This window comes from Anopheles nili, chromosome 2 (genome assembly GCF_943737925.1).
Source record: "Anopheles nili chromosome 2, idAnoNiliSN_F5_01, whole genome shotgun sequence".
In the NCBI taxonomy this organism is placed as follows: domain Eukaryota; kingdom Metazoa; phylum Arthropoda; class Insecta; order Diptera; family Culicidae; genus Anopheles; species Anopheles nili.
The window spans coordinates 3,805,442-3,827,967 of record NC_071291.1 but is presented as its reverse complement, the minus strand read 5'-3'; the positions used below and the strand labels follow the sequence as shown (position 1 = coordinate 3,827,967).

Genomic DNA, 22,526 nt, shown 5'->3' with positions numbered 1-22,526 from the left:
GAAACCGGTTCCACTTGGGTTGGGTTGGGCGTGTTGTGGCTCTTTCTAACCGCCTCGTTCACGACGGTCGATGAATTTCTCTTCAATCTGGCCACACCGGAACTAGTTCGATGCCAGTGAGCCACGACAAAACAGCTGATTGTTCGGTTTGAATTGGATTCGATGCATTTTTCCCCCCCAGGGCGTGCCATCAGGCCTTTGATCGAGAGACAAATGCACTGGAGGTTGTTTACGGTTTTGGAACATCCCTTATTCACTCTCGATTTATCGCACTGGTTCATTGAACACTGACATTGTATCCGAAAATTGGCGTAAGCAACACACAAGGGACACTATTTTTAGAAATTGAGAAAAATGCCACCAAGAAGCTTTACCTTTTTGTCGCTATTAGACGCGCTGGCATCTTGAATCAAGGTCAGCAGTGTTCATATGAAGCAGCTTAGTTCGTGCGATAAAAGCGTACCATAGAAACGGTTGCGAATCATGCGGCTCAAGCACCAGACAGTGATGCTTCGAGGAAGGAATCGAATAAAAGAAGGATATCGAGCGTAGGACGAATGCAGACGTTGTTGGTGAATAATTTCCAAAACGTCCCACGGATTACGCAGAACCAGTCGTCGCAGAACACCGCACAAAATCGATACAGCTTGACAATTTTCCAGCTCGGCAGCTTGCTTGGATTGAAACAGGTGTTTGCCCAGCTGCATGACAGTTCTTTTCGCACGGAGAAGTCGTCTTCCCAAGACGTCGACCCAAACATAACCTAGAAATTAGAAGGTTTTGTAAGCTTTCTGGAAGGCTGAAATCTGAGAGCTCTGTCTCTATGGTCTATGGTGCCTTTGATGCAATTGATGCGGTGGTTCATGCACAGCAAATATGACAAATATTGGGTCGCTTTGCCGCACGTGGAGATTCGCATGTTTTTCCGGAACGAAAGGGCCTTGTGGTGAAACATAGTAGGCCGCATCCTTTTTCATTACACAGCTGCCGTCTGGATTTGATGCGTGTGTTGCTCGGTGTGAATATAAAACAGCGACACCGAACCGATGCCGTCCCATTTACTCGTCAAAATGAAACTTCTGCTGATCGTTTCCGTGCTCCTAGTGGTGGTGTGCATCGGCACCGAAGCACAGAACTGCAAAAAATGTAATTGCAGAACCGTAACGGTAGAGTAAGGTAGAATCTGATCGCCACTAACGTCTGGTTTTCTTTCGTTTCAGTAAAATGCCCCAAGAATGAGCTATCGAGCTGTTGCGCGGATTGTCCGCAGAGGTACTGCAACCAAGCAGATGTCAAGGTCAAGTGCCCTGCCACGTGCAAGCCCGGTTGCATCTGCCGAGCCGGTTACGTGCGCAACAACAAAACGAATATGTGTGTTCCGATCGAATCATGCCCGAAAACACCGTGAAATGCACCCTAAGATCAGCTCTTAGCCATCGCACGTGAAATCGAGATCGAATTTGAAAATTAAACGGACACGCCTTGTGAAGTGGGACTGAAGTTTCAACCTAACAGTGGAGTTTCTCGTAGTTTTATTTTTGGTACAAAAGTTGAGAAAGAAAAGGTGTGCACATCTCGAATTGCTCGGATTACATCGAAAGAAAAAGGATTTTTGTTTGATCTTAGGCAAATATCATTAGCAACGGGTGCTATTTAGAAAAGAACTTGGCATTAAGGTACTGATAAACGTGGTCGACGATGTAGGGCTTTTTTAGAGCACCCTGGACAAACCGTTTACTCATTACTACTTGTCGAGATACCCGAACGTATCTCAGGAGAAGATCTTGTAGTGTAGAAGAGATTTGATTCGAGACCTTCGAGCTTTTCAGGGTCTTCCAGTTCACGAGGAAGTGATCGAACATTCGCCTTTTCATCCTTCGTCTGATCTGGAAGCACTTTTAGACAATACATAATTGCTGTAACTGCATTGTCTTTCCACCATCAGTGCCGTATCTAGCGACATAACGAAAAACGACGTTATCAAATTTCGAACACATTTCAAGCAGGTTCAATCTCAGCTTCACAAATAATCTCAGCTAGTGGCGTTTGTTCAGCTGCCAGTAGAACTTTTTCACACGGTAACCGTTCCCCGTGTTCGGTTTTATCAAGCACCTTCTAGATTCGGGCCGTATCAGTGAGGTTACACCGCGACAGCATCCTTGAAGTCTGAAATGCATTTGACGACCGTGCTGTGTCTTGTGGTTGCATTGGGAGTGTTGGCCAATGCTGCCACGGATGCGACGACCACCGTATCGCCGTCTCAGAAACGATTTATCCCGCTCAAATCCGGCGAACAATGTCCTATCGGTGAGTTGATCGGCAGGTGATGAAAAACACCGAACCACATCCTTGTTTTATTCGTTCAATTTGCCTTCTTCTTCAGTCTCCTGTAAACGCAATGAGGTGTTAAAAACGTGTGGTTTATGCTACGAACCCGGATGCTACCGACAATCGGAGGAAATTTGCGAAAAGCGGTGCTATTGTGGGTGCTACTGTCATCAAGGGTTCGTTAGGGCAGGTGAGAATGGGCCCTGCGTTTTGCCGAAGCGCTGCCCAAAGAATGAGTCACTGGACTAGAAGCTTCTCAAAACGTTACACCCCAAAATTCACCGGTCGATTGTGATGAATAAAACATCCACGTTGTTGTAAATATGTGACTGCCATTACACCGGGGGAGTTGCACCTGTGTGACGAATAAATGTATTCATATGCTTGATTCATGCAAATCCTGATACGCGCCCAAGGGATGTCTGTAAGGGACACTGCGTAGACCACACGAGTTCGCTTATCTACATGGCATTATGCTTTGATGATCCCAAATCGATTGTTGCCTAGGGGAGAAAGATTTCTCGTCCTTAGCCTGCAAAAGTGCCGTGCAAAAAGCGTGGCTATCTTAAGTCACTGGAATATTGTTTACGAACGCAGGGATTTAATGTTTCCGGTCCTTGGCGTCGGGCAGGACAACGCTCCTGCTCAAGTGGTTACAATTTCGCTCGAAAACGTTGCACAAAAGCAAAACATCTGTACATTTTTCCTTCACGCCCAATGCGCTTTAGGGTTACGTTCCATTTTTTGATGTGCGTTTGTTCTATTTTCTTTATTCAAGATCAAAGCAGAGACGAAACCTTTGCAGCGCGCTTAATCGTAACGAAGCAAGCGTTCGGTGAAACATTACCCAGGACACGACTGGTAGTGCTTCGCTTTTCTATCTGTTTTTGCTGGTTCCTAAAAGTTTTCCACCCATTCGTTCGCCTTCTGAAGCCATGCACGGGGAAATTGACGGCAGAAAAAGGAGAAAGCATACCCGGAAATGCCACAAAGTACAATTTTGTGGCTCCCAGGAGCCTTCAGAATAGTGGTCACATTTTGGGGGTTTTCTCGAGTAAACTTGCTCGAGAGTGGTGACATTTTGCCGTCAGACAAAAAGGACTGAAGCGCAAATTCGAGACGGTAGCATAAGCGAAACCGTTGATGCAGTTTGCTCTTGCATTCGGGGGAGGTTAGCGTTTCCTGATATTAGAAAAAAAGCAGGAAGCTCCAGAAAGATACTCGGGAATCCATTTCGAGCATGAAACTGCTGACACCAGCACGTTCATCCAGCTGCCGGTGAATGAAGGTGATCGTTTGGAAAATTGTTGAAGCTCAAATAAAACGAAAAAAAAGGCAAAGAAACCCGTACCAACATCTGCTCTATGAGTTTTAACCCAACTGGCACCAGCTGGCTTTTTCACGCTAAAAACAAAAGTAAAATCCCTTTGTTTTAAATACATGAATATGGAGCCGAATTCGGAAGCAATCATTCCACCGCTCGTACACGCCAAAGGGCACGTGCAAACGGAGAGGGCCCTTTTTTCGAAACGCAAAGAAAAAAGGAAAAGCTGTCCATTCCTGGTGACCTTGCCTCAAGGTCACCCGGAACGACGGTTAATGCACTCGTTACGAGCGAATGTTTTCGCAGTACCACGCGAAACATGTTGCTGTTGCGTTTGCGTTCTGATTAAAACCATCGGCCCTGTGTATACGCGGTCTGGGCTTATTTAAACCATTACTGTGGTACTGGCGGCGTAATGGAATCCGCAAAAAAAAACAGGTCGCAGAACGTCCGCTCACCCGATGCGCCGAAGGTTGTAGAACCGCGAGACAGAACGAGCCGTAAATGTTGGTAAAAGTTGATATTTACTTTTGCCTTGCTGCCAGTTGGCGTAAAATTCGAAGGCATTCGACAGCATCGGCCGGGTCTGGCCGTAGGATGTCCGGAGCTGTAAACAATCGTCCCCAGCAACACGTGGCCCCAGAGGGTGTTTTGGAGCGTGTGCTCGTTTGCCAATTCCGTTGGCTGGCATGCCGTAATGCGGTGACTCACGGGGATTGTCCCCGAAAACACGTTCCACGCCTCGATTCGCCATCAAAGGCCGCGTTTCTGGTGGATGCTCGAGTGGCCTTCTTCCGCAGGTGCTGTCTCCAAAAAAGCCCGCATGAAAGCCCACGCGATCCGTGTTGCAAAACGGAGAGAATGAGTGAGCGAAAAAAGGAGGACATTCCACGACGAACCATCCATCCGTCCGATGACAACCGTGTGCATTGTAAAGCGTGGCACAATGCATCGTAGAAGTCGTGCTATCGGGTTCATCTTAAGCGGGTAAAAGGCCCGGGTTTTTTTTCTACTCTCTTCCCTTTGCTAGGTGCGAATGAAAGCGGTGGTGGTGAAAAAAAATGCACGCATCACACGCGCGTAGAGGTAACATACGCGAATGAGCAAATTACGCAACGCATGACGCTTGGGGCGCAGTGGCGTGAAGACGCGAGCCCATATTTGCTGCCAGCCATTTGCACGGGCTGTGCTGGATTTCATGCCCGGACGGAAGAAAGGAGCATAAGATGCTGCGAAAAGTGGTTAAACAGGAATGGACGCCGGGGGGAAGCAGTATCTCGTGGTGCAAAAAAAAAAGAGAAGAAATAAAATAAAACAACGCGACACGGATCACGTGCCGGTGCCGGTTTATCCTTGACCTGAATCCGCCCAGCCGGCATGTTGCTTTTCCTCGTTTGGGTGTTTCTCGGTTGTTTGTTGTTTTTTTTTCTTTAAAATTTAATTTGAAGTTGATGCTTTTCACATCCCTCTACTCCTCCGGGGACGACCTTGAGCACGCGAAGATCGCGAAACTTTTTGTTGTTGTTTTGTCGTGTCGATTTGATTCATCGCAACGCACCTTTTATGCTTTGCGTGCTTCCCACGCCGTTAGTTTAAAATGCTGCTCAATGTTGTTGTTTGCATTTCTTTTTGGTGTTTTAGTTTTTTTGTTTGTGCCGAAGGGTAAACGGAACGGCATATCGTATTTATCCTTCGAACTTCATTTCGAACAAACTCGTTCAGACAGAACGAAACTATTGGAAAGAATAGTATAAACATAAAACACCACACCCAACGGTGCGGTCTTCAGAAAAGTTTTTCAAACAAAATTCCACCCCAACACGCGTATAAAATCAGCGAAAATAAAAACCTCACGCAAGAGCAGAGAAAAAGTGATTTCCCATCATTACCATGCGTTGATCTGTCACTTGATACCTCGGTTTTGTGGATAATATTGACGACATGTACAAACCAATCTAGGCAGGCTAAAAATAGTCTCAGTGTTGCTCGAAGGGCGAAACACGGGCCGACAGAGAGAAGGAAAAACTTTAACCATTTGATGGAGCCGATAAGCCATAGAAATTCGAAAAGCTGTCCGACAGATGCATGGAACACCGTTTTGTACCGATCGTACAATACATCACGACGGCATGAACCCACTCGAACAGCTGGTCCAACTCGTGCCTGACCAGAGGAAGGTTTTCCAATGTTTACCTTTTCCTGCATCGCATCATGTTGCGCGGGGTGAATATTTTGAATAAGAAAGCAAGCCATGCCGCTTCGTGGCCCAAGTAATCCCGCCTGCTGCGATGGGTTGGGATTCAATTTCTAATCCAAGCACGCGCATTTCCGTACGGGTGCCAATGAGTCCGGAATATGTGTGTGAAGCCACCACCGTGATGTGGCCTTTTTGTTTAAAATAACGACCATCCAGACCTGGCGGCACGGACTAGGATATATTTTGTTTTGTTTTATTCACGATCACCCAAAATCCCACTCTTTTAGTTCGTCTCACTTTCGTTCGCTTGTTCGCCCTTGCAATCCAATCGTCTCGACGTTACGACGGCTCTGGCACGACGATGGAAACGATTTGTTTATCCTTCCAGCGGTTCCACACCATACCGGGCTGTTCGAGGTCCCGAACAAAGGATCAAGTTCGGAGTCGATTAACGACGCCCATTGTAACCCGATGCTTTTGGGCAGCCTTCATTCGATCGATAATTGCGACCAGAACCGGAGAGTGACGATCGCTTTGTACGGTATTCATCTACGGCGTCGTCGCGTGGAATGTGCAATTAAAGCCAAATTAGATTTTTGCAGTTTTCACCTTGACGGGGCGTTGGGCACACGGCGTACCACCAAGCGGATACACTGTTTGCATGTTAAACAACTGCGACCGACGCAGGTTTCCCGGTACAGGAAGGATGAGCACATCTAATTAGCCTCCCTCGGGGTAATGGGACGGAACTGAGCACGTGGGCTGACTGGTGCACCCCAAAAACTGAAGCTATTTCGCTCGTAAAGAGCGCATTGCAGATGAGAAGCCATTGCGGAAGGGCATTATTGCGTCGGTTTCATTAGCTGCACGGGACAGAGCCCACCTGTAGAGCTCTTTTGGGACGCAATGAACCCACGCAAGTGTACAAATTTGCTTGGTGAAATGAGATGATTTTCCAAGCTTCACCCCGAAAGGATAACTGCCAGGGATTAATGAGCGGATTATCTTTATTTATTTGGTTGCAAAGCTGCTAATGCGGAATTATGCAGCTACATGCATGTTCGCAAACAATTACACGCAATTTCGTACATATAATGAAGCATTTTCACTCCAAAAGACGGTGCTTTGGAGTCCATAAAGTACACAGCCTTTTCGCACCAGCCCTATCAGTCAGTTTGATCCGAAAGAAAGGTCCCTAGAGGCCAACATCAATGCGTTTTGCATGATGAAGCTATGCAATGGGCGTCACTTTTCGGGCGAAGAATGTGGAAAAGACCAGCAGCAAACAGTAGCAGCAGCGCCACACGCGTCAGCAATAGAAAAACACCACCCACCGTGGGGTGGTATCAATCAAACCCATCGTAAAACCTCCCAACCAAACAACAGATCGGTGGCACATGACGCTCGCTTATACGCAACGCAAGCGCAACCGTCTGTCTGTATGCGTTCTTTGGTGTGTGGTTTTTCCATTTCACGGTGGCAACCCCTAGGAAAGCCATCTCCCCTGTTCACCCCCCTCAGAAACACTCCGTACCGAGGCTCCAGACGAAGATGCGCTCGCTCGATCGCGCCATCGACCATGCGCGTTGTGATTGCGCAACACGTGGGCATCTCTTGCGTCTTGGCGGCTTGGCGACCACGGCAACGGGCGAAAAGCTCCGCAGAACAACGCCACACGGCCATTGTGTGCGGTTGCTTCTCCCTCCGGTGGCCGATTAAATAACGCCACCCGATGTGAGGTGGTGAAAAATCATTAAACGTACTTACGTGTCAATTGGCTGCGGTTTGACGGTTACCTCCCAGGACCAGCTGGCCAGCCTAGGAGGGATACGACGAAACCGTGGTCTCCAAGTTCCCGCTAGTCCTTAGCGCTCCTCTGGCTCGGAACTGGAGCCCAAATGGGTTGGCTTGGCTGCTCACACCGGCGAAACGGCGAAGAAAAACAAACAAACCCCGGCGATCGAATGAAAGTGAGAGTTTTTCGCAGCGCACCCCTAACGAAAAGGCGATCGACACAATGTGGGCTGGTGGTTGAACGGGTGGGAGGGGGCGCTTGTGCAACGATGTGTTTTTTTTCTTCTTATTTGCTTCCTTGGTTGCTGTTTTTTTTTCGCTTGCAAATCGTGCCTCGATTCGCGATTCACTAGTTCACACCACCACCGCTAGAGGGCGGGGAGCTTTTGGGTTCCGGAAACCGGACCAAGATCCGGCGTGATCACGAGAGGCGTGAATTTTGCTTCCTTCGATAGCAACTGCGATTTATTCATCGACAAACAGGGGCTCAGGGATTTACGGCGTTCCCGTTCGAACGATCGCACACACAGCCACGTGCATTCGCACACATACGCGCAACCTACACACACACACACACACGCTCCTTGCTTTCTCGTCACAGGCACACGCATGCACACACTTACACACACACACACACACACACGGGGTCCGCGATTTGGGCACTTTCCCTCCGAAAAAGCGATTCGCACTTCCGGTCACCGTCGAGAGCCGGTTCTTCACCGAGCGGCCATTTTTTCGCACGAAGGCAGTGATCCACGAACGGGTCCTTTTTGAGGAACGAAGGGGACGTCCAATCACGCCCACAACCACCCAGCCATGCAAAAAGGATCAACTCGATTGTGGCTGGTTGGTTCGTAAATTCGAAAGTGACTACCACGCGTAGCGGTTGGTGGCGATCGCGATCGCGAGCGTGTGTGTGACACAGGGGCAAAAAGAGATGGAGAGAGAGAGAGAGAGAGAGAGAGTGAGCCCGGTGAGCTGAGTGGTCCGCAATCGGTCGCGGTACGATCGAAACTGAAAGCGCAACCCGGCGATGGCAGCCCCCGAACCCTTGACTCGCGCTCGATCTGGCCCCCGGAGAAGGGAAGGCCGTCCGAATGCAGATGATGATGACGATGATGGCGTTGATGACGGTGTCGATGACGGCATCGATGATAGTGCGTCCGATCGCGAGCTGACCCGTGGGACTTCTTGTGGAAGGGAGTTGCGTATGGGAACGCATGTACGCACGCACGCACGCACGCACGCATGCACGCACGCACGTGTACGTATGCGCTTTGCATGCTCCACTACCCTCTGACACACACACACACACACGCCTGATGACGGCTCGATCGAATGCCCGTCTGATCACTGCGATCGCGCGAAGCACCGGGAAATGGTCGCGGTAAAAGTCGCTCCAGACAAAAGCAAAACAAAAGCCCACCCCAAGCCCCGAACAGATGTTGAAGGTGGAGGAGCAGGTTCCGGTGAGGTGCTGGTTTGGTCGGAAGGGCGCTTGGGTTTAAACGGGTGCCCTGGCGGGAGCGGAACGAAAGGAAAAGTGAGAAAAAAAAAGTTGTTAAATGCGCGAAGCTGAACGAGAGCAAGCTTGCAACAAGAAAGCTTGCAACGGAGAGAGTGAGAGCGAGTGAGAGAGAGAGAGAAAAAGTGATGCCCGTTGCATCCGTGGGTAAAGTTTGGGAGTTGGAGATTTTAAAAGCAACGACCACGTGGACCACGATGGCTCGATCGATCGAGCGTGAATGCGTCCAACCGTCAAGGTAGGTAATGGTTCGCAAATATTGGTAGGTAAGCGACCTGCAGAAGCCCACGAAGAAGCTTTTCTGTTTGTGTTGCAAACTTTCTGACATTTGTCGGTTGACATTTGAGCGCGCGCAATGTTTTCTCATTTAATTCCCATCTCACCCACGCGCAATTCTAGGCAATTCGTTCTCGCAGAACGGTCGATGTTTTCTACAATCGAGCGAGCGTTCTCTGATGACGGAATGTTGTTGCCAACAGCAATGTGAAGGCCCCAAAGCAGGAAGCATAATTACGCCCATAATCCGGTCGAATGACATCCTCGCCGAGAACGACGACGGAAGGCTTACTAAACCCTTTTATTCAACTGCCATTAACTTTACGGCTTTAGCGATGCGACCAGCAGCCGCCGGAACAAGAGGAAATAAAACAACAAAATGTCCTCTACCGGGTATGTTACGGCCATCGCTAGGAGACTGGTGTGTCGCCAGGTTTATTGAAAGCTTCTTGCTCGTCCGCTGGTATAATGCTGCTCTGTCGGGACGAACGGAACCGCTCGTCTCATTACAGGATCTCGTGGAGCCTGCGGTACGTGATGGTGTGTGTGTGGATGTGTGTGTTTGTGCAAACAAAGAAGTCACCGGTTGCTTGGATGCAGCTCAAGTTGACTCCTCTCAGCATTCAGCTCATGTTAAAATGCGTCCGGGAAATGAACGTGGCCAGTGGTTTCACGCTATTCGCAAGATTATTTCTTTATTCTCGTGCAATCGGAACTGGCCGTGTGTTCGGAGGCTTATTTTTGCTGCCATTCTAACGTTAAAGCTGGGTTGAACTGATTTGTCCGTGAACAGAAGCCTCCTGTGAACGTGTCAGTGAAGGTTTTCGGACCCGGTTTTTCTTCTTCGGCATCAGCTGAAGGAAACGTTTTGGACAAAAAGTTGTGAGCTCTAGTTTTTGATACTTTATTGAAACCAAAACTGGAGCTCGCGCAACTGTAATCAAACAAAAACCCATTTCAACCGTGCAGCCATAAAAACTGCAAACGAATGCAGCAGCGCTGCTTGGCGTGAAATAATCGGGGTTTGTTTTTAGTTAGGAAAATTTTGAAAAATCCGCCCCCATATGCCAACCCGGGCTCCGACCCGGGCAGAACAAAAACCAACCTTCCCACGGGATCGCGGTGTGTTTACTTTCACCACATTCACGTACTGCTGTGGCAAGAAAAAGCGATGATCGTGGGTCAAAAACGCCTGCTTTTCGGTTAGGATAATCTACAACAGCGTTGCTCTCGCGTGCGTGTGCCCTTTATTTTATGTTTTTTTTTTGTTCAAAATCCAGTACAGCGTGTTTGCACGCGCGCTGCCCATTTGCTCGTTGCGACGCAAATGGACTATAAACACATATTTGCGCCAGGCGCACCGTTTATTGCGGCCAACGGTCGGGAAACGAGCAAAAAAGAAAAGTCCGCGAGAGACACAAACAAAAACGTAACATCCAGCGCCCACTCCAAAGCCAGGGTCCCAAATTTCCTCGCCATCGCTTTCCCCCATCGCGGTATGATTTCATGCCCGGATTTGGGGTTTTTCCACTGCAGCTCAGTAACGGCCTACACCTGCAGCAGTCGGTCCGTTTAGTGCAGATGGCAGCTGTGGCCGAAGCACGGGAGATTGGGCAGAATAAAATCCACACCACCACGTGGTGCAATGGTGCGGATGGATTTCGTATTACCTCACTCATAACGCGCCAACTGGCAAAACTCGTCTCAACCGTCAACCGTCATCGTCGTTGTGATGTGCGCCATGGTTGAAATGCTTGGATGGTTGGTAGCATAAGCGCATAATCAGGTCCACGATCTCGGAGGGAGTTCGATCTCGCAGGAGGGGCAAACTCAACCGTTGCACTAATTGCGCAGGGTTTACATGGCCGTAGATCCTCAGCGTGGTGCCGGGGTTGGTGAGAACGTTGGCCATCGAGGCAAGTGCAATGCAAAATGGCTGGCCGGACTGGTTTGGTCGATCTACCGTTGGTTGGGGGATAGTTCGAGAGCTTAATCGAGCGGATAAAAATTGCAAAAGAACGTGCAATCGCACTCGGTTGGCTGGCCAGCGGTACGAGGCTCGAACGCGTCTATCGAGATGTTTCGCACAAGGCTCTGGCGAAATGTGAGAGGCCAACGTCCAGCGGCTCTGTGTATGATCGCGACAGTTCCGAGGAAATCACTCCTAGCAAAACATTGAGGCAATCAATTGACGTTGAAATGAATGGAATGTTCTCGATCCTCGAGAAGGGCCAAAAATTGAATACATCCTTATTTCTTTCGCTTCCTTGTGAGCTCCTGCGGTGGTTGGTACCTCCTCGAAATATTGATCTGTTACACAGCTTTTGTTAGCGTTAATCTGTTTGGGTTTTTGATTGATTTCACCGGCTGAGCCTACTCAATTGAGTGTAATTGGTTCGACAAATAAAGCCACACGTTTACGGAGCAAAAGCGTACAAAAAAACGTTTCCGAGGGAGAAAGCATAATCGAAATTAATGAAAAGTATCCCATTGCGAATGGATACTCCATGAGTGAGCTCTGGTATGTGCAAAAATGTTTCACAACTCGTGTGCCACATACTTTTGACGGACACAATTTGCGCCTTTTGTTATGCAACACGCTGTACAAAGTGTGGGTCAGCTTTAACGATTGTTAGCTTTGCCCATACACAATAAGGATATTGAATCCTTCGAAAGCACACTCCTAAAGCAGCTTGTTCCGGTTTCCACCACTTCGCAGCACCGTTGCACGTGATTTATGCACACGTGATTTCATCCTGGATTTATTTAAATCGCCCCCCATAATTGTTGGTGAATAGCCAAACGTCGATTCAGGTTACGCAATATTAGCAACATTTGGAAGCCTTCTGAACGCGTTACCTGAACCGAAGCAATCCGAATGTAAACTGTGTTGGAAATGGTACTTCATTTTCGGTGACCCTTGGAAGGATTCGTTCTCCTGAATCAACTACCATAGCGGCACTTTCCTTTTATCATTTGCAGCGAGCCATGAACGGCACCGGAAGGGTTCTATTATTTTGTTTCCGAATGTTTGTCATTCCCCACGCTGCTGTTCAAATTTTGGCCACCTCCGCGGCCTCTTTTCTTACCTTTTCTTTCCATTACACAGCACGTTTTGCGAGTTCAAAGCAAAGGAAGCGTTTCACGAACAAACAACTCAATTTGCGGGTTTTTTTCCACCCACAGGGACGGACGAAGCGCACTAGCAAAATCTCCGTTTCTTTCAGCACACTCTTTATTCATGCGGCTTTACGTTTTTGGGTTAAACTGTGAGGAGTGGTTCGATTGGAGAGGTGGGTTGGAAAATTTGCGCACGTTCGTAACTCTGCGGTATGTTTGCGATGATGTGGTCAATTAAAATAATGCCTATTTCTACGCCTGTTGTTGCCTCGGCATCAGAAAATCATCGTGGAAGCTTTGAACCTGCATTTACCTGCACATAATCGTGTGATAAAGGAAACACACTCGTTCGGTATCTTTTTCATTGGTTTATTTCCGGTGTTTGAATAATACTAGACGTTTATAATTGTGCGTTTCGTATTGAAACCTGCTTTTACGCGCTGTAAATTGTATTTTTTTTTGTTTCGCTGTTCGGTATCACATTCGTGAGTCACGTGGTTGTATTGTATAGTACGGTGTTCCACAAGTTCCGAGATGCAAGTTTGCACCCATTTACACAGCTAGCTAGTCGATGCAATAACGTGACTTATTTCCAACATGCTGCATTCCAGCCGCTTGTCTACCTTACCTAAGTTTTACACTACGTTCGTTGAATGATGCATCTCCGTTAACCTTTAATAGTAAATATGCTTCTCTCGTGGTTTTTTTTTTACTGTAATACTTATTGGCCGTTTAGTGGCGTCGTCCGGAAAGGGCTGAATTGTTAAATGACACCAAATCACAACTACGCTACGCGATGTAATCACATTTACGAAATGTGACAACGACGTCACCGACTCTACTTTAATATATGGAATGTCTAATGTCGGAACAACATGATACACCCTCGGATCTCTCGGTTGACTGGACTAATTCACATGTGGTGTACCTTCGGAATAACGGTTTCGCGCGATAAATATGCTCCATCGGTGCCATGCGGCCGTACCAGGTGGGATAACTCTTTCGTTCTTATCTTAAATTTAATTTAAAAGCTCGTTTTGGTTTCAATTGTATCGATGTAATTTTGCATTTCGTGTTCCCAATCGCGTCAATCGTGTTCCCAAACGGACTATGTAACGTGAATAAACTCCAACCACACCGCTCACTGAAAGAGGGCTCTGTCTTTCGGCGAGAGTGGCGATTAGTTCAATTCAACTACAAGGAAGCATAAGGGATGATGTTCGTCCAACAAACCGGTGTCCGTGGACGTAAGAGGACAGCTCACAGGGAAGTCAAACCAAAATCACCAAACGAACCCCTTTTGGGGGGGTTGCGATCACGCGCTACTTACCCCGTACCTATCACGAGCGCTCTACAGAAGGTTGGACCGAAAGTTCTTCGATTTGATAAGAATCGACTTCCCGCTATTGATCACAGATAATTCGAAGTCCGGCCGTCCGAACCGGGACGCCGTGTAGCAACCGCTGCGGCCTATCTCACCAGCTTCCGTGTCGTTCAGCACCGTCTGGTCTAGAGGTGATCGAGCCGGTCGAGAACTAGTACTTGAAGGATCTCCCAACGTTCCCAATGACGCACTGCCGGGCTTCACCAGGCTGATCTTGAAGCGGTTCTTCTTGCGGCAGAAATCCAGGTTACACTCGACCATGTCCCGACTGCTTTTGGTTAGTTCCCGCTGCATTGTGGTGGTGTTTTGCTCAGTCGCGCCAGGACCTGCGCCTTTGTGACGTACACGCGTAAATGCCGCTCGGAACTGCGTGTTCATGCCGACGTAAATGATCGGATTGTAACAGATGCTGGACTTAGCGATCAGCGCCGGAAGTACGGCCAATCCGGGCCCAATCAGCTCAGGTGGACCAAACTGTTCGATCAGCGCAAACACGGCATAAGGCGTCCAGGCGATCATGAACGCTACGATCATCACTGCTACCATCGAAGTGACACGTTGTTCGGCACGGTTGATGCGACCTACCCTGGCTGAGTTCTGGGAGGACAAAAAAGGACATCTTCTAGCAAATGTGAACAGCTTTCTACTGGGTCTCGGGGCTCACCTTGCGCATGTTGACGATGATGTTGGTGTAACTGTACACGATGATCACCAGCGGGACGATGAGCCCGAAAACGAACAGAAATATGATGTAGGTGGTGGCGTTCTTTGTCTGAGACTCCCAATTAACCGAGCAGCTGTTGACGAGCGGATTGTTAGTTAGAATACGTGTGACTCAGTGAATCACACTACGACGTCGATGCCTGAGTGAATGCATCGTTTTATCAGCACATAAAAAAATCTCACTCGAGCATATGCTTTTGTTGCCTCTGTTACGCGAACCCGAAACCCGTCTTTCATGTGAACGAAGAAATATCGAATAAATTTTTGCACAATGTTGCTCACAAAAATACCTGCGCACAACTCAACCCACGAAACCCGTCCTCCGATCGCAAAGCAACATCAAATAAATGTTTGCTAGCTTGACATGGTGCAGATTCGACATCGATCCGTCGTCAACGAATTTATTTTTTTGCTTTTCATTCTTTCCTATCCCATTGCCAATTCTGGTTGGATATCAATACTCGAACGTCTCTTCGGGTCCAATTTCGAGATTTGCGTTCTAGCTGGGGGTGTATTTTTCCTCTTCTACAAACCCCTTCAGCTTCTCTTCAGCGCCACAAAACGGCAGGTTGCTGAACTATGGAACCATGAAGATGTACCTGACAATAGCAATCGGGATGCAACTTTCCGAATCAAGATGAGTTTCTTGGAAAATCCGCCTCAACCGAAACAAATTTAATCACGTTCAGTATCCAACGCAGACGCTGCCATTGGACGGGCGAGCTGTTATTTAATTACTCAACATATCAGCTCCAAAACGGGCTGCTCCATACTGCAAGTTCGTCCCTCGAGGTTACCCTATTGAAAGGAGCACGATTCGGTAAGGCTATTGTACGATATCAGATGCTTAAATTGCACTCTGCTAGAGGGCTGTGCAGACAGCATACTTCGAGAATAAATCAAGCTCCTTGTAGATCCTCAGCTCTGGAAAGTTCCGTCTCTCGACAAGTCGCTTTGGAAATGCCGGCAACATTCAGCGAGAGCGAGACAAAAGGCCAACATCCACCGCACAAATTGGCTACGCATCGTGCGTTTCACATTCCTGGAATAGCAAAACCTCGTCTTACAACGTGACATCGACCGAGGCCGGAGGTGGTGAATCGTTTTGCCAGAAATTGCTGCTTCCTGTGCCAATAATAGACCAAATACCCGAAACGAACCGGTGCCGGTGCGTTAAGCCTAGCGATAAGTTATTTTGCCAAAATACCCACTAGCGAAACAGCTGCTTCTGTGGCGCTTATCCCAAGGGCATGCCGATAAGGGATGTTTGCGTTAACGTTTTCGACGTGTAATTGAATCGGAACCGGTTGGATCTGAGTTTCCGAGTCTCACCTGACCACTTGATGATGGTGTGAATTATCCCTACCTATGTAGGCAATTATCGGGTGTCTTACGGGTCATCGAAACCCAACCGGAATGCCCTAATGCATGCTTTTGGTTATTCACATTGCTGACACTCGAGAATGCATCCACTGCACGCAACCGGTACGAACCTGATGTTAGCTGCCTCCTGGACGTATGCACCCCAGCCAAACAGCGGTGGCGATGTTAAGGCAAACGAGTAGCCCCAGATAAGGACGACAGCTACCAAAGCACCCGTGCGGGACAGATTCCGGGACGAGAACGGTCTGCTGATGAGGCAGTACCGCTCGTACGAGAGCACCGTCAGCGTCGTGATGGAGGTGATTCCTGGAATGGAACGAGAACGTACTGAAACATGAGAACGATACACATCCGGTGGCATGCATTTATTTCGTGATGGCCGGAAATTTTGGAACCACAAACTCAAAACAACACGCTGGTCTTGAGCGGAGAAAAACAAACCCAACATGGCGGTGTTTATGATATAAATCTGGTTGTTTTCCACGCGATGGCTCTTTAAAGTGCTGCCGTTCTTTGGAAGGCACGCTGGAACGTCTGCTTCTCGGCCCTTGGCGTTGATTATGTGCACGGGAAAGCAGATTAAACGATGTTTCTTTTGCTAACGCGTTGCTCGCGGCACAAATTGCCTCGTTTGTGTGAACTCTTTAGTCTCCCGTTTTCGCGAGGATTAGCAGCCTAATGGATTATCCTCTTGAAATGTCGCCTTCGGTTGTGTTTCTCATTACCCTTGCTAAGACGGATACGTCTGTAATCACATCAAACTGGAGCTTAAATTCGAATGCCTTCGTTCTTTAGGCAATGCTTCCAGCTGTCTCGTCGCGGAACAGGAAACAAATGGAACAATGATTCAGCTGATCAGAGAATTTGTTGCGACAGTTAACGAAACCGATACCCAGAAGGCGTCCGTTGGAGTCCTTTCCTGCTTCAATTGGTGCGAACGAGCTTTCGCGTAGGTATGTAAATACTGCGAAACTGGCAGATTTATGTGTGTTTTGTTTTTGCTTCGCCTCCGGAGCGAAAGGACGCTTTCCTCATTAGGACAAAGTGCTATCTAATCGATTACGGCAATCGAACACCGAACCGATTGTCATCGGGCTACACCATTTTTCCATTACGAATTCGACGAACCCAATGGGTGTCCAGAGGATGGCAGGATATTCTGGGAAATTTATTTCACCCTTCAACCGCACCGTACCGCTATTTGCGTACAAGCGGGGAAAAGTTTCGCAAAACTTTCACTCCCCGGTTTGGGTAGCATTCTCATAACAAACCGATTCACCATACATCGGTATCGATAATGGCCAAAAGAAATAAACGTTTATAAGCACAAAAACTGTGAGTTGTCCATCCGCAAGCTATCTGTGGACACATCGAATCAATTTCAGTAGTGATACCGTCTAATAAAGTGTACTCAGTGAAACGAAATATTGGGATTTTAACATGGCGTTAAAGGTGAACCTCTTATTCGAAGTCAATCATCATCAATACATAGGCTGCAAAAATGGTTTTCTTCAATTTTCATATTGATCTGAAAGCGACTCTTGAATTGTGGTTTCGATTGCTAAACAATATAGAAATCACGTTTTAGATTGATGTAATGCTCAATACATGGCGATGAAATTGAATAAAATAACCGGCATTGATTGCCTTTTCGTGGTTCAAACGATCAATAATCCTGCAAATGGCGTCTGATTTGGTTATTGTGCCCGAAAGCGATCGCTCGATAAAGCAATAAAACTCATTCAATTAGCGTTTCGATGATTTTGCATGCCATAGCTTTCGATCACTGCGGAATCAAACGATTCCGTTGTGAAAAAGCCGCTCTAAAGATGCATGAACTACTGTGAAATGTAACTGGCTTCACTTTTTCTACATTCTATGTTGTAAATATGCTGTTATTTACCCAATAAGGACATAAAAAATCCATACGCCACGCACAATGTCCTCCCAAAGATCCAGCGATGCGAAATGGCCGACGAGAGTGTTAGAGGGTTGCCGATGATCGACACGGAAAAATCGGAACATACCAAATTGAAGAGAATGATGTTCATCGGTGTCCAAAGCTGAAAGTGAAACGAAACAACCAGATGAAAAACAGGGCTGATTGAACTGATCAATGCACGTTCACGCGTCGATTGGCTCCGAATCGGTCGGGGCGTGACATTCTCATTCAGGGCGACCGGAATGGTCACGTATCAAGCGTGTTGACAGAATTCATTTCAATCAGGAAGTGTCCATTCTCGCAACTCGTCACCGATAAAGACACCACGCCCGGACTCGGACGCCGAATGGGACCTTTACCTGCATGTCCTTGCACATGAGCGCAATCACGAACAGGTTGAGGAAGAACCCGAAGAAGCCGATGAAAAACAGCGTGATGGCGGACGCATTGTAGGCCCATGGTGCCATCAGCTCTTCGTAGTCTACCACGGTGGATGCCACATCGGTAGGAGCCTCGCTCATCTTCGATGCTGGACCATGTTGCGGACGGCGCGTGCTGGCATGGATCGGTCTGTTGGACGGTTCCTCAGGTCGTCAGGGACCGATGTGTGTAGTTTAGCTACGAAAAAGCGTTGGAACACACCGGTCTAGTCAGGCAGCAGACGTACGGTAGCGCACAAAGTATAACACAAACAGTATAACACTGCAGGGGACGATTCACTTCTCACTAGGGGAGCATTAGGGTGACGAGTTCCGTGCTTGCAGCACATTTTACAGCTCCCACCGGTACCTGTCGATGGGATGAATTATTCCGTTTTAATTCCTCACGTAGAGGTTGACTTTTCCCCCATCCAATCGCTGTCTAGTCAGCCAACAGTAACGTCACGAAAAACACTCCTAGCGCGCAGATTTCTACGGGTGGTAAATTTAGAACTGTGAAAAAGAAAATCAAATATATCCCCCATCAACTCGTTTCGCATTATTCCATATTTCTTTGGCTCTCCACGTGTGGGTGGTGAGCGAATTTCGTAATACGGTTGTGCAAAGATGGACAAAAAAACCTACAGGCGTATGCTGGCATGGAAAGGTTAATAAAATGGCATATAAAATGGCTTTACCTAAACCTGTATCATTTTTTTTCTTTGTTAAGATTTCGAGGCGGGTTGCGCCTAGGTTAGAAAAAATGCATGATGATTATTCATGGTTTTTACACCATGAATATTACAAGAGAGACATTTTAATATTAGCACCTATTGCTTTTGTATCTCCTTGGTTGGGGTGGAAAATTATTCCATCGTTTAGATCAAAGATCACCGACGTGCCGAACGGTTAAGTAGATTACCTATTTTAAGTAAGTTATGGAAATAATAAAAACGAAGGCAATCAAATGCTATTTTTAATGCCAACAGAGGAGCCCATGTTGCATATACTGCCAAAGAAGCAGATCTCCACATTTGTCACCTAACTCGATTGGTTTCCTTTTTCGAAACCAGATCCATCGAAGTAAGCAATGGTTGCTATCGGGACGAATGCATAAATCAGCCACATTGCCCAAATTTAATACCATCTATCCATTGCTCATGACTGTCACGTACAACTGAACGACACTTACTCCACTTCTAATTCCACACTTCTAGCAGCGTCAGTGCTATCAACTAGTGCACCCAAAAATCACCCACAAACTCCACCGACTGTGCGCATCCTTCCGACACGCGTTTTCACACCCACCGCACTAATTGATCCTTTTTTGCACTGGCACAATAGCACGGCCTTTACATCCACTTGACCGCTTCCGGAGCAACTTATCATGCCGGGTCAGAAACCGAACCTTTCGCCTCCCAAAGCCAAGGCCTATCAGTACATCGTCTTTAATCGACGACCAGACGCGAACGGTCGTGAACTTCACTTTTCCCGCGTCACTTTCACTTTTGTTGGAGCTTTCCGTTCGCGAATCCCGTGCTCGCGTCCGTCGGGTGCAGACTCCGGCCGTCAACTGGCTGTGGGCAGATCGCTGGCTGGTGATAAAATACCATCGTGGAGCCGCCTGCTCACACAGATGGCGCTGCGGATGTGCTCCCAGAGTATCCAACGAACCGGCCCGAGCGCGTCCCGAACGAATGCGCCACTCATTTTGCAGACAGCGGGAGTCCTTTGCGAAGGATCCACCAAGAGGGCGAGGTCACGGTCGCCCATAAACCCACCGGAAGTTTGGGGTGCAGGACATCGGAAAAACTCACCCTCCAGTTGTCAAGAGACACTCAACGTCAATCGACATTACGGTCTGCGTTGGCTCGTCACGAGCGGTTGTTGACAAACCGAGCAAGGATGTCAACATGCTCCCGGTAAGCCGATTACCATGGCAACGTAGGCGCTCACACGGTCCGTGCGCTCGCGGTGGCGTGGGAAATTGAATATTTCTCAAACCGTGTGCTTAAGGGATGGGTGTCCTAAGGATCGAAGAGTATGAAAAAAAAATTTCCTACGAATCTGCCCGCACGACCAACGCCGTCGATAACGGTAGGCAGTAGATCAAGTAGTGACTGCTAAATCTGATACCACCGCTGCCGTGCGATTGCGATGGAGAAGCAAGTAAATAACGCAATTTATTGGAATTATTTACTTGACAGGTGCTCCAATGACTGCTGGCTAGACGGGGTGTGTTTGTACATCGATATGTTTCTTCTTTGCAATGAATAAATATAAGCCTCGTACGGCAATTCGGTTTGGCAATCAATAATATTGGTCCTTCTTTGTTAGCGACGACGTACCGTGCATTCAATTATGAGAATTTGCTGTATTTACCCGCAGAACTGCTGGTGTTGCTGCTGCCGCGACGAAACGACTCGCATTTGCAGTGCGGAACCAAACACTCAACCAATTTCGCACGCGGAACGATGGAGAAAACCCATTTTCCCCCAACGAAGCCAATGTCGGTGACGTTCTTTCTACACTCGATCCGTCGTGCTTTCTGGTAAGCGTGCCTAGCTGATGCTCCCCTTCGAGAAAGCAAGTGTTACAGAAGCGGTGAGGTTACTTTTTATCGCCCCCAAACAGCGGGCCAGCCATGAATCGTGTTCAGATGGCAAACCGGCTTCATTACGTTAGCCGCCGATATCGCTTCGATCGTTGTCAATTGTCGTAAAAATATTCAGGGTATTAGGGTGCGTCGATGTCGCGACGACAAAATTGTGCAGTCGAAAATCTCACGATGCATGTGAGCCTCCTTAAGCTTTTATTGGTTACACTTTTTATCGGCTCACTTAACAAGCTTAACATTATACACGACATGGTTTAATCAAACGATGGGACATAAAAAGGTTCCGCTAATGTTCCGTTTCTCAAAATTTGCTCTCAAATGCCAGTGCTAAACGAAAGACATTTTTGCTTCAAAGAACCATTATATTAACATCGGAAATTATGATCCTTGAGCATCAAAGAAGAGGCATAAAATAATCACAGAATAATATCTGTGGCTAATTTTCGTAGAACCAAATTCTACCCGATTGGATATCAGCCTAAGCCACCGGTTTGTCGATTTAATTCGTTGCTTCTAGGGAAAAGAAAGCTGCTCATAAATTTCTTTATGCATTGATTGCCCACAATTGCTCCGAGATCTGCATGGTAAACAGGTTTCGCGTAATTCTCGATGAAAATTAACAATGCATCAGATAACCCCGTGAGAAAGCCCGCAGCAAAGAGTCTTCTAAATTGTACTAGAAAAACGAAAAAAAATGCCACCCAGACGCCATTGCGGATAGACAATTCGTTCGTTCGTTTCACGCCCTTTTTCCAGCAACATCATTTGTAAATTTTGAACATTTTCATTCAAATTCGTTACACTCATTAATCTCGCTAGGCCCCCTCTGCGTGGTCTGTGTCCGACCGTTCCGAAGAGTGCCGAAAAATGTGGGTGATAATATCTCCAGAAGGATAGGAGTGAGAAAACTCGGAAACATTCGGACGATGTCCCTGCAGCTGAGAGCCTGTTGGGGATGCTGTGAGAACCACCCGACCCGAATGACGGCCACTCCGACGAAGATCCTGAGATCTCGGATTTTCCCTCACCGTACCGTCCTTTTCCACAGTGCCGGTTTTCCACGCACGGCAGCAACATCGCAGAATTGGCGACCAAGAGTGAACCGATTACAATCGCTTCGCATGCTACGAGGGCTTTAGCGTACAACTTTGTTGAAACATAGTAGCGTTCCGGGAATTCCTTTCAAACTAGAATGCACTCACTCGCTTGATGTTTGCCGTTCGGCAGTAGCTTTCGGAGAGGTTTCAGAATGGATTCATGTTGACTAAAAGTCTGGCAATCTGGCTCGCTCAAGCACGACTTTGAAGGAAGCTCAACGCATTCAGGAGGGCAAATAAATTACGCTACCATTAGCAGAGTGCTCACTATGCAATTTTGGATGACTTCTTCTACGAGGCACGTCCACGAGTGGCTGGTCATGTGTGAATTTCGGACAAACAGGGTAGGAAGAAGATTGCTTTTCCTTACACCACACCAAACGCTTCTCGTCGTTTT

General features: G+C 47.6%; 2 protein-coding genes across 2 annotated transcripts; one reads left to right on the top strand and one right to left on the bottom strand.

Moving 5' to 3' along the window:
* The first annotated feature begins 1,070 nt into the window (after positions 1-1,070).
* On the top strand, positions 1,071-1,408 carry LOC128721499 (venom serine protease inhibitor-like). The gene is made up of 2 exons (XM_053815254.1): positions 1,071-1,146; positions 1,221-1,408. Exons 1-2 carry the CDS (start codon positions 1,071-1,073, stop codon positions 1,406-1,408), a joined length of 264 nt encoding a protein of 87 aa, XP_053671229.1.
* Positions 1,409-12,936: 11,528 nt separating this feature from the next.
* On the bottom strand, positions 12,937-18,517 carry LOC128721957 (vertebrate ancient opsin-like). Its single transcript, XM_053815766.1, has 5 exons — positions 18,356-18,517; positions 17,958-18,117; positions 16,165-16,360; positions 14,613-14,745; positions 12,937-14,545 (listed from the first exon to the last, which is right to left on the bottom strand). The coding sequence occupies exons 1-5, from the start codon at positions 18,515-18,517 to the stop codon at positions 13,916-13,918; spliced, it is 1,281 nt and encodes a 426-aa protein (XP_053671741.1). The 3' UTR covers positions 12,937-13,915.
* Positions 18,518-22,526: the final 4,009 nt, after the last annotated feature.